This window comes from Tyto alba, unplaced genomic scaffold (genome assembly GCF_018691265.1).
Source record: "Tyto alba isolate M040663 unplaced genomic scaffold, T.alba_DEE_v4.0 Super-Scaffold_41, whole genome shotgun sequence".
Classification (NCBI taxonomy): Eukaryota; Metazoa; Chordata; class Aves; order Strigiformes; family Tytonidae; genus Tyto; species Tyto alba.
The window spans coordinates 33,796-46,450 of NW_024881317.1; the positions used below are offsets into that span (position 1 = coordinate 33,796).

The following is a 12,655-nucleotide window of genomic DNA, read 5'->3' on the forward strand; positions in this document are numbered from 1 at the left end:
GTCTTTAGAACTCTCGGATGAAAGCCACCTTAAATGGAAAACCTCCTATCAGTTGGACACATGCATGCAGTGAAGCCATGGATGGTTTGGAATGATTAACCGAGCAGTGCAAAGCAGCCGAGCAACGTTTACAAAAACACAGTAGTAACAGTTCCCATACCTGGCCTCACCAGTCTGAGACTCCATCTGGTTAACCCAAGACTTGTAAATATCCACCGGATCGGTTTTGATATTGAGCGATTTGTCATCGATGATTTCCTTCACAACCGGTGCTAGGATCTGCCTCAAGGCATTCTGACCACGGGCACCACGGTTGAAACTTACCACCATTTTAATAACAGTAGGATTCCCAGTCACAATTTCATGTATTTGGTCTACTTTTGATCTGAAGAAGAGAGAATCCGTATGAAATACAAGATACCCATAATTCCGTTAGCTTTAGATCCATCTGTTGGCATAAACAAAACTGGTAAAGAGCATCACCCTCACGAAACAGATGATGGATTTGTACTAAAATCTCGATACAGCAATAAACTACAACACTGTATGAGTACAATACTGGAACACTGTTCAAGGACAGATGAGGCAAGAAACTTATGACCTCCGTTCGGGAATTCCAATGCAACTCGCCAGTAGTCATCTCGACGACTATTGATGCAAATGTGACTGTACATTCTATTTGAGACCACAATTCAAAAAATACAAAGGAAACAGAGCATGTTTTATGCAGAGAAGAAAAAGAACGGTAAATTTCTTCTTGTATTTAAAATAAGAAAACAAGCAATCGACAACAAAAGCCACTCCTAGTATACTCCTACGTGAAATACAGCAGCAGAGAACAAAATGTCTACGTTTCCCCGGACTAGCATAGTTGCTACTTGTTTCAGGGCGTATTTCAAGGAATGCTTGAAGAGTAGCTCCTCAAAAATTTTATTGCTCATTCTTCTTCACAGCACGTTGTGCAGCTGTGCATCATAAAGAACTGAAGTCGTGTAACACTGAGCCCCTAAGGCCCAACTGATCAAGCAAAACATGCCGGAGGACAGTCAGAATCCCTAACACTGACAGTAAACAGAAATGCCAAACAATAAAGCCTCGTGGTTTCAGCCTCCTCATCAGCTTTTGGAAATCCAGAAAGCTTAGTGTTAGCTCTCTCTCTGGCTTGTAAAGCCTGAGTTTGCAGTTTGTTAGAGGTGTTTACAACCAGACACTGGAGAATTGCGATTAGACTGAATTTTGGGATGACTTCGCATCAGATTAAAAGTAGCTGACATGTTGAGCGGTGAAATCTTGAGTGAAGTAAAAAGACCTCACCCTCAAAGGACATACTTGACTACTTCCTTTATAAACTACATTAAGAACAGACATGAAACGGGAAGAGGACGTTGAAGGCATGAGGTTAGCATTATCTCCATATTAGCATAAGACACGACGCAAAAACTACCTCAATTCAAGAAACTGCCAAAACTGATTCAACAGCAAGAACGTGCCATATGCTACCACGTACTTGATCTCTTCCTGCAATGCTGTTTGGAAAAGCCGCAACAACAGGTATTCCTCCCTCTGATTGGATGCATAGTTATACAGCGTGAAGATGACAGAATCCATGAATTTTGTGGATTTGTTTTGAGGCATCTGAAAAATCAGCTTCGCCAAGTAGGTTGGGTTAGTCTACAACAAGAAAAACGACTTAGTGTGCATGTCCACAGAGGCAACTGTCGCTAAGAACTATGGTGGCTCAAAATTACAGTGCATAATCAAAGACTGTGCCAAGACACGGAAGCCTCTCTGACGAGGTTACCGAGCAGTGCTAGAAGCTACTTACCTGAAGTAAGTAGAACAGATGCTGATAGGCTTCCAGCTTTTCTCTCTTCTCTTTGCTCAAAGCTTTCAACCCTCCCCTCTGTTTGTTGAGCATCATCATGTCAGAGAGCTGTTCCTTGTTCTTCTTGGTAAGTTTTTTGCTATGAGAAACAACATCCTGGAAAGAAAGAATAAGGACAGATTCCACTCTGAAGTATTTTGTAACAGACAATATTGGAAAACAGCTGCATCTGAGAGCCCGCTTCTCTTGTACGTGGAAAGGCAGTCAGGGTATGCCTGGTGCTACAGAAGTGTTATTTGCTACGGCAGCAATTTCTCTGACTGGAAGTACATGTTCTGCTTTGTCCCTGACTTCCTGAATTTGTCCAAAACCCCAGAAGGGTTAGTAATTGCTGCCAAGAGTGACTATCAGAGCTGGTAGCATCATGAAGATGCCTGAAAACGTTTTCCTTTTTAAATTTGGCTTAAAAATCTAAAAATCCTGTTTCATACTCAGCTAGGCTCGCCATCTCTGCATACTCTAACAGCAATGGCACTTTTCGCTGCATGCATCAGCCCAAAAACTGCAGCCTCCTTCCTTCACCACAGATTATTTTTACCACAGCAGTTGATATTTTACACTGGGAGAAGCCTAGGGTCACGACATCCAGGACCAAACGAAAAGCTGATCAGAACTTCAGCTTGAAGAAAAGGCAATGCTGTATCAGTAAGAGCTTTTTTTTGGTTGTCAAACGAATCACGTCAGCCAAGTGACAGAGGGGGCCTCCTTTAACCAACAAACACCAAGTGGCACGAGCATGTCTCCTGCCTCCCAAATCACACCCCTCGCTGCAAGCTTGCAGCGTGTCACTTGTTTAGCCACAAAGAAGCAACAAAACAGGGTTCTCAAAACCTTCAAACGCACAATCTGTTGCGTTCATTAGGTCAAGATAGTCTGGTGTTTGCCTTTTTTGGCTTCAGGTCTTGTTTCTTCTCCTCCTACAATTTTCTTTCTACGGATACATACTAAATGGGTGGAATGGAATAAGAACATACAGGGAGTAAAATCTGGAAGTCTGGGGCAATGTTTTCCACTGGGCCTGAGCAACTGAATTCCACGGCCAGGAGCTCTTCATGCTAACTACTGCTGGGCTCAGTTCAGTCTGTAATAGGTCTCCCATCAGCACATTTCCTACCTGCAGTGTGATTTTGTTTTTCACTAGCAGCCCAATTTTGATGTCCATGAGATTGAGGTCATTTTCCAGTTGCTGATTGGATCGGATCAAGGTTACAACTTCTTCACGCAGTTTCATTAGCTCAAGCTCCTCCTGAAAATCTTGGTCACTCTGATCAAGCAAGTGGACAAATTTCCGAACCACAGCCATAGGTGGGTTTTCAGCATTAACTAAACACAGGCACGGAAACATCAGGGAATGGGAAACAGAAGTAAATATATGCCTTATCTAAGTTTAAGCAGCATATTGAGGAGCAGCCAGAATAAAATTAGCACCATCATGTCTAAACAGCTTCTGACATTTTGATTTTCTTGTTCCGAGTAAATTATGAGAAAAGCAAACAATAAAGAATGAAGTCAGCATAAGCCTAGGGTAGTTCACACCACAAAGCTACAGTTCTATTTTTCAGCAGCAAAAAGCAACAGCTGGAATCAAGTTTTCCTTCAGCCTTAAGAACCTACTCTCCGCACTGTCCCACCAACTTCATCCCAATCGCTCTTCAACACTGTCTAGCAACATCCCTTGCAAATAGAGATCCGAGGCACATCGGTTTTATCCTCTTGGCAATACTTACTGAGGGTTTTATAGTCTTCTCGTGCTTTGTTTGCTCGGATAAAGGCTTGAATTTTTATAACATCATTTATCTAGGATTACAAAAAAAAAAAAAAAAAAAAAGCACGTGACCTCATTCTGGAAAGAGTACAAAAGTCAGGTACTGAATTCATTTAAGAAGATAGCCTCTTACGTGGTTTCTGAAATACTGCAGACGATCTCTGTAGCGCCTTCTGGCTTGATACATCCTGGTCATTGACTGAATCTGTAGAAGAGTAACCAAAAGACTCCGATAAAAACCTTTCCTACAAAGTTCAGTGCCCAGAAGGTTTATCAAAGTCGTCAGTAGGGAGCCTTCACTACCTTCACTACTTGGTCCTTTTGTGCTCGCAGGTAATCCAAACGGATTTGATATGCCTTCCTCTGCTTGTAGCCACGCCACTGGGACTGAAAACACAACAGGTGCACTGACTTTACTCTTCTAATTAAAGAGAAGCAATTACAGATCTGAGCTGCTTTCTGCTCCTCAGCTTCCAATTTCTCTTTTGGCCAAGTAAAATGTGAGGGAGACATGCTTATCTTATCAAGAAATATACAGTGTGAGGCATTAACTACTTCATCAACTGTTATCATGAGAGACTTGAAATTATCCCATGAAGAGCCTGGACCTTCTGAAGCACAGTTAGAGATCAAGCATATACCTAAACAGTCAAGTTGACAGAAAATGTTCTACGTGACCATCGTGCCTTAGATGCTGCTGCTGGCGAGAACAATGACGGAACATTATAAACCTTCAGTGGAGAGTCACTGCTACTGATACTTGGGGAACATAAGTTAGGCATGAGGTTGTACTACACTTAAAGGGAGAGAGTGTTACTTTATTGAGCTGGGAGTGGTTTTGGGGGTTCTGTTGCGTGGTGTGTTTTTTTTTTTTTTCAAACATACACACAGAGTGTATGCTACTTATGCAGAAACAAAACACAGACATACTGCTCAAACAATAAAGTGGTAGTAGGGTGCAAAGCATCTAATTCATTTGCACACATTTCAGTTACACCACCAGAGAAAGTTTTTTTTCATTGTTCTCCTGTAAATGAGCCCAATCTCATGATGAATTATCCCAACCATCTCTTTCAGGTCCTCAATCCTCCAAATACCTGGACAAATTTGAAGAGAAGAAGAATCTTACTCAGGAATACTGAAAGCCATGTTGTTTCTCTTCTATTCATGAGAAATCACAGTAGAAATTCATCACACCGTATAATCACCATAAAGACATGACACACCTCGTATTGCCCTATTCGCAAAACACTGAATCTGATAATAAAGTGATAGATAAAGCTTCCTCAAATAAGTTTTTCTCTGTCCAGTTCTGCCTGAGAAGACTTTACCGATTATATATGATATGGAAAAGTAAATAATATACCAAAACTCTTTGGGAGAAGGAAATGCCTTTAAATAATTTGCCAAATGAGGTGCAAACAATTGTGTGCTGTAACTGTTTGAATTGAACAAAAAACATCAACAAGCTTGTGTACAGAAAACAATAGCAGAGTACAAGTTTCAAACATAATTAAAGTACATCATTACCTGAATGCAAGTGATTGCTGGGACTTGTTTCTTCAAAAAATTCATTCTTGAGTTGAATTCCTGACGAACAAGATAGCCTCGACAACAAGCCTGAAGTTTTGTAATCAGGTTCTCATTGGCTAGCCACAACTGCTCTCGGTTGTATGCCGCAGTGACTCCAGATATGGTGCTCTGGATTAATGTTATGGTAGGAAGAAGAGACAAAAAAGAGAATGGAGATACAAGAAACAGGGTGTTACATCAGCTTTCCGTATTGCGCTTATGAAAAACGACGTTTCCTTTCAATAAACAGCAAGACCATGGTCCTCTACCCTTTCACTGACAAGATCAGTTTTTCTGAAATGGGACAAGGAGTTTTGACACACACAGTCCGATACTGCCCAGTGAAATAAAGCAGTTACTGAGCTTGTTAACATGACTATGGCGTTGAAGTGTTCTCTTAGAGCTGCATTGAGGATGGGGATGATAGGAATGTCAACTTTTCAGAGAAAGAGCATGTGTTATCTACCCTACCTGTATCTCCTCCCGTGACAGCTGTGTGTCATTTTGCACAAATTCTGCTGGTTCATCCCATCCTCCCTCTTTGGTCCGCAGGTTATGATAATAATGATAGCCTCCTCTCACCCAGTGTTTCACCCATTCGCTGCCATTGCCCCCTAAGAGCAGAAACTGCAGCATAAGTCTCAAAAACAGGCAAGTGTCTTATCTATCCCACATACAACTGTTACGCCTAAGAAATCCACATATACAGATGCTCCTTCCTCCAAGCAAGTGAAGGAATGTTTCCAAGTCCCTAATGACCTCACAGAAGAAATACCTAAACAATACATTCTACAAGTGGAGAACATTCTACTATTCACTTTTTCTTTTTTTTTTTTTAAACCTTAGTTCACAAAGCATCCACAATTGCCACCCTTAACGCAAGACTTCTCCCCAGAGGCTTTTTTACTTCCGATTATGATTCCACACGCAATATTCCTGAATTTATTTTACTGTTAGCTACTTGATGTTACCTGCTGCCAATTTTCTTCTCTTGACTTCTGACAGCTCTCGCTGGTATGTCTCAGCACATTCTGGAGTGACTCCGTATAACCCAACATCTGGTGAACGCAAGGCACTCAGGGTCTGGCTAACATCACCACGGTCTACTGCTTCATTAATGGCCAGAATTCCTAAGGAGACTTTGATAGCACAAGGAAGCAGGTTATCTTAGCATTCAGGGGCTCAGTGACTCTCGGAAAACACGTAACAACAGAATAGAGCAAGGCAACATGAACACCAGCTTACAGTATGTGTGTGTGTGTATACACAAATACTTAAGTGTATATAAATACAAAATATAAGTAAAACTAATCAGAAAACTTGCAGTATAGAGGCCTCTTCAGTACAGTGTCTAACCATATGGGGTACTGTACCTGGCAGCACGTAATTTGTGTGCCCCAAGTCCCAGTATGATGCTGATTTACCACCAATATTTCTCAACAACATACGATGTTTTAGCTCTATGCTGACATGCATTTTAGTTAATGCAGTTTCTTCTGGCAGAGCCAGGCCATGACCGAGGCCTTTTCAACAACTAGTACCATCCATCTCTAGTGAAAAAAAGTATGGAGTAGTTTAAACAAGTCAAAAACATGACTGGGGAAAGACAGCGGGCAAAGACAAATAACATGTCATTCCAGGGCTACACCACAACTGTGACTCAAATACGGACACATCCACAAGAACACAGGAATCGCTCTGACACAGCAAACATAAAATACTATCATTTTCAACACTAGGTAAGACTGCAAAAATGTCTGTTTCTACATGGATAGATAACGGTATCTGAAGATCTTATTCAGGCTTAGGGGCACATATTTTAATCCTGTTTTTGACCAAATGTTCCTTGGCGTGACATTCAAGCTGCTGTCCTCCCAAAGTGCTCAGTGGGTAATAAAATGGTGAAAAAATTGCACTGGCACTGCTGGGAAACAAACAGTAGGATGAACAGGTAAAGCTCTGCCCTACTCCCCCCCGAACACACCCACTCCCTTTTTTTTTTTTTCCTTAGGAAGTTCTCAGGGGAATTCACTGACCAAATAATGTAATTAAAAACAACTGAACTAGGCCATGGAGTTGGCCAAACTCATTTAGCAATAGAAAGCTTTTTGTGAACATGTTGATTTTTCTCTATTCTAAACCACCTACAAATAAAGAATGGCAACGGACAAGGCACAAATACAAAATCAAGCTCATTTCTGTGCCAACAGAACGAGGATGAGAGGAATCAACCGTGCCAGAAACTCTATGTATCTGATACACAGATTCATTAAGAACTCATGGCGGAGGGCAATCTAGTCCCATCACGTTCACAAATCTGGGCTAACTTCAAGGCCTTCTCTGAGTGAATTTGGGAAATCTTGAAGGACAGAGATTCCACAGTGTCTTTGGACAACTTGCTTCAGAAGGCATCGGGGATAATCCAGATTCAGGTTAAACTTTTCAGTTTCCGGTACGGTTACCCATTCAAAGCAAATATCAGAAGGGACTGACTGTGCATCTTTGGATAACTAACAGGGAAAGCAAGATATTTTATCAGCACACCAGAGATGAAGAAACAGAATAAAGAAAAATATAAGGTGTCTATAAAGAGAGAAAACAATGTTTACTGATACTGTACAAGTCAAGCAAAACAAGCAGATGCATGCAAATGTGGAATGTAATGGAAAATTAGAGATTTAGAGTAAATGTAAATAGATCATTATCGTATTTTTAAAAAATGTATAAAAACAGGCTCCCTGAAACATGTGGTACCCAGCCAACAAACAATATATACCTAGAACAGGCCACTAGAATATATCAGAAGACTTCAAAAATCCTCATGTTTTGTTAAAGAGAAAGCTTCTGTCAAGAACAAAAAAAACAAACAAACAAAATAACAACCAAAACCACAACACACACGAAAAAAACACCACAAAAATAACTACCAAAAAAACCCCAAGTTAAGCAAAATAGTAATTACTTCATTGCTTCTGGAGACAGAAATTACATCATTATAAAGACTGGGATGTAATGATGGGTAGGCCAGTCCACCTGCAAACTGCGCTGAGGAGCAAAGGTGGATATCACTGATGTGTATTATTGTCTGTATTTGAAAAAGATGTGAGGTAGTCTGGAAATACTTAACAGAATTGTGACAAGACAACAGTATGCCATCCAAACAAAAGGTAACGCACACTGGAAAGCACCATGTAAATCGGGCATGTGAACATTCTCATATCTTACTAACCACACACAGACACACACAATTAATCGCAAACAACAAACAATTTGATAGAGGTTTGCCCGATGAGGTAACACGGTCACATGTAAAACTGGAAAAATGGCATATCCCCCCAAAAGATAAGAAATTCACTCTAACGTTCACTCTTCAAAGAAAAATTACTACACCAGAAGCACCTAAGTGCTTTTGATTTCCTTTGCCACACGTACATTACTCTTCTAGCTCCCAACCTTTCCTTAAGTAACCAGTATTTGGTTGATAATGGGTATTAATTGCAATATTGTGTGACAATACTTACATCTCTCTGATTCCTCTGTGTCCTTGTTAGCGCTATGAATCCCATCCTGAATTTCATCTAGCCAAAGTACAGCTGTTTCATCCTGTGTGTCCTGAAGAGAATACGAGGCAAAAAACACACACAGTGTGAGGAGAAAAGTATCACTATTTTTGCAAAGTAAAATAACTCATAGTCAGCTATAGCTAATACTGTAGTTTTCCGTACCAGATGGAATAAGCAGCATTTCAGTCTTTCTAACTGACTTCAACACAAGAACATCACATGCATTTGTGGCGAGCAGAGACTGCTAGGGCATTACCAGACTCAATACCTCCCTCCCTAGTCAAAAACTTTTTTCAGGAAACAAAACAAAAAATAAAGTCTGTCAATGGGAATCACTCCGATAAGCAAAGAGAACACGGGGCCAAGGACTCCGTACTGGTTAGTTCTAAAAGCTGTGCTTGTTAAAAGAACATGACTTCCCAGGAACACAAGTTAGTCCTTTGACAGATCATGGCTACAAAGAGTTCTTGGAACAAAAAGCTGTTGATGCACACCTGTGGGCAGAAGCTAAAATCTCTCAGGTAACTAATGCCCCATCAGGCTGTTTTGTTCCTGTCCATAAAAGTTCACAACCCTGTACAAACTAGCAAACCAAAAAGCACTGTACACATTGTGGCTGGGAGTACACACACAACAGTCAAAGCCATGTTTTAAGTTTCTGTTTTAACAGACTGCTCATCAAGAAGCAGTGATCACACAGTATCTTGTATTTTGGCCAGGATTTCAAGAAATCCGATCAACTTATGTGACACGCAGAAATTTGAGAAGAGGAAAGAGACAAGTGTTTAGCAAGTCCCAAAATACACATAAAGAACAATGATCCAGCAGTTGCCAAGCATAGCTTCTCCTCACCCACTGTTGCTTCCTGTAGGTAACTACTGAAAGAAACACTAAGATGCAACTGCCAACCCTCTGACAACGTTCACCATACAAACCGAACATCTACTTCTGGCGTGGAATAAAAATCACACTGCACAAAAGAGCCACTATTTAGAGTGCTCGAAAGCTTTAGGGCCAGACTGAAGAGGAGTATTTCCTTACACGCCCTCCACATTTCTCCCACTGTTTTGGAGGTCTGAAACAGACAGGCTTAATGACACTTCCTTCAAGAGACTAACGTGTCTTTCACAGGCAGATTTCATCTGAAAGCTCAGACAGTCCCAAGAGGGTACCAGCAGCAGCAAAATTCCTGTTCAGGGAGTGGGGAAGAATAATCAAAGAAACAACTTCCTCTACTGTAATCTCTACCAGCAGAAGTCAACCCTAAGACTACCAAAACCATCCCGTGCTTTTCTACAGATTTACTGTTGCAGGCTTTTTGAAGGTACACACGGTGTAACATACTACAGGATCTACTGGTTTTCTCTCCCTCTCCTCATCACATGACAAGCATGCATCATACAGCGCTCCCCCATTCACATAAGCAACTGAACAATGTCTTGTGGTGAACTACACTCCCTCTCAGCCCCAAGGTACAGAAATCGCTAGTTAGTAAGTTTCAGCTGACTTCAGATAGTGACTATTTTCCCCACAGTGTTACTTTATAACGTGATCTTTCAATTTCTTAAATTACTGCCATGCTGCTGGTAGAAGCCCTAAACTGAACATATGCCTAAATAAGGTAATTTCACACCAACTGAGAAGTTACCAGCAAGGCCTGGCACAAGCTTACTGGAACACTAAAAAGAGTTCATTATTTCATTCTGACTCAGCGGGAGGAAATGCTTCAGCACAGAATGGGTTCCTGAGGAACATTAACCCTTTCAGGGCCCTAGGGAAAGCTGCTTCATGATTTTCATCAGAAACGTGTAGTTTTCAGCTACTGCCATCATATGGATTTACCTTTAGTCAAAAAAAAAAAAAAAAAAAAAAAAAGGTCAGTGTTCAACACAACCTAGATCTTAGTCTCTACGCAAAATTCCGCACTGGTATGAGAGCAGTGAGCTCCACATCAGAAAACAGGAAAAACCAAACCAAAACAAAAAAAAAACACACACCAAACATCCACACCATCAGGCCACTGATAGCAGACACATCTGCTACTTCTTTGAAAATAGACTAGAATAAAAAAAAAAAAAAAAAAATCAGTTTCCTGTATACACTACTCAAAAAACTGTTGTGTGTACACACATGCACTCCCATCCTCTCTCCTAAACCCACAAGATGAGGCTTGCTCTTCTCTTCCTCTCCCCATCTTCACCTGCATATTTAATCATGTTAATGAAAGCATTAACTAATGTACAAGTAGGATCAAGTCTTGGCTAATAAGACAGACATTGACCACTCAAAAAATCATTAGCAATATAAGTATCACCATGTGAACAACAGACATCAGTATACATTTTGCTAGTTGCATGTATTTTGCTTCATTTCTTTTTTCTAATTTATCACCTAACAGATGTTTCCACTTTCAGAAACTTCCTTTTTGCCATATATAACTACGCCTATGACTACGTTTAACAAAGAACACTACAAAAAATACTTCAGCTTGCAGGAAACTTGCATTCGGAAGTTCAGAACTCCTAGAATTAACACGGTCTCCTTGCGAAAACAGAGGAGGCGTGTTATTTCTCTTCAATCAAGATACATATTTCATTCTGGACCCAGGTTTAGCTATAGCAAGCCATCTCGTTCAGTTAATAGCCATTTCTGTAGTTCATGAAGATTCATATGGTCTGGCTGCAAATCTCTTTCTCTAGTATATAAAGATACAAACTGACTGGATAAGATCAGCTGATGGTACGCAGAATGTCCGGCTCTCATGTTTGATTCCTGGCTTTCAGGACCAGTAATAAGCCCATTACACACATGTAAAGGTATTTTGAGAGGTGGCATTTAAGTGCACTCACCTGTGCTTTCTCTCGCTTGGCTCGAAGTAGTGTATCCTGGTAATGCTGTGCTACCTTTGGGACTACACCCTCCAATTTTGCTGCAGGAATTTGTAAGGCTTGAATAGTCTTCTTGGTGTCCCCTTCATCCAGAGCTTCATTGATAAGACCAATTGCCAAAATCCCTAGGGAGGAAGGCGTAGCGGGAGAAATACAAAGTTCCGTTTTCAGTCAACAATAATCATAAGCATTGCTTCAGAAGAAAAGTACAGCTAAGTCCTTCTTAAACCAGGTATTGGCTGAGAATGGCAACATTTTTAACACAAAACCTTATTTACTAGTATAGGAAGCAAGGCTATTTCTCCACCTTAAAGTAGTCATAATGCCTGGGCATTGCAATTAAAAAGGGCCGGGGGAGGGTGGAAAAATCACTAAGGGAGATCACACGCAGGGACAGAATTGAGTCCTCAGACATCCAACTCATAGCAACTGGAAGACTGTTATCAAAGCCCACACAGCCAGAGTTCATAGGTTACAATTTTCCAAGGTTCTGGCTCCTCTTGAAAGAAATCTGCACATAAAGCTAAAGATTTGCATGGCATACCATTTAAAAACAGTAACTCCGTATTTTAGAAAACGCTAATATATGTAGTATTAGCTGTATTACCAGAGGTGTGGATGCTATTCAAGTACAGTAAAATTTACCATTCAGCTAAATAAACAAAAATAAGTATTTTAAAGTCAGCTAAATGCAAACAGAGTCTACATCATACACGTCTGACCTACAGCAACCATCTCCTGAGAATCACAAAATAACTTGGGTTGAGATAGACCCTAAAGGTCATAGGATTCAATTTCCCTGATTAAGGAAGGATCAATTCAAATCATGGTTTGATCAGTACAGAATAAAGAAATCTTTTAGACAAAAGAAAGGAAGGACTTCAGTGTGTGGATTTCCAATTTTGGTTAATGTAATCAAAGATCGTGCCTTTTTCTTCTATGCAGCAAAGAGAATTATAAAACAGAAGTTTGTATGAAAACC

General features: G+C 40.5%; 1 protein-coding gene across 1 annotated transcript in view; it reads right to left on the bottom strand.

Annotated features, from left to right (window-relative positions):
- IQGAP1 (IQ motif containing GTPase activating protein 1) overlaps window positions 1-12,655 on the bottom strand; it is a 77,956-nt gene that overhangs the window by 17,730 nt on the left and 47,571 nt on the right. The window contains exons 15-26 of the mRNA XM_042804225.1: window positions 11,635-11,798; window positions 8,744-8,834; window positions 6,194-6,361; window positions 5,694-5,836; window positions 5,181-5,351; window positions 3,954-4,037; window positions 3,784-3,855; window positions 3,613-3,682; window positions 3,000-3,208; window positions 1,826-1,981; window positions 1,508-1,671; window positions 161-385 (exon numbers count right to left, since the gene is read on the bottom strand). Of these exons, the coding sequence (XP_042660159.1) occupies window positions 161-385; window positions 1,508-1,671; window positions 1,826-1,981; window positions 3,000-3,208; window positions 3,613-3,682; window positions 3,784-3,855; window positions 3,954-4,037; window positions 5,181-5,351; window positions 5,694-5,836; window positions 6,194-6,361; window positions 8,744-8,834; window positions 11,635-11,798 (1,717 nt within the window). The remainder of the gene's footprint in view (window positions 1-160; window positions 386-1,507; window positions 1,672-1,825; window positions 1,982-2,999; window positions 3,209-3,612; window positions 3,683-3,783; window positions 3,856-3,953; window positions 4,038-5,180; window positions 5,352-5,693; window positions 5,837-6,193; window positions 6,362-8,743; window positions 8,835-11,634; window positions 11,799-12,655) is intronic.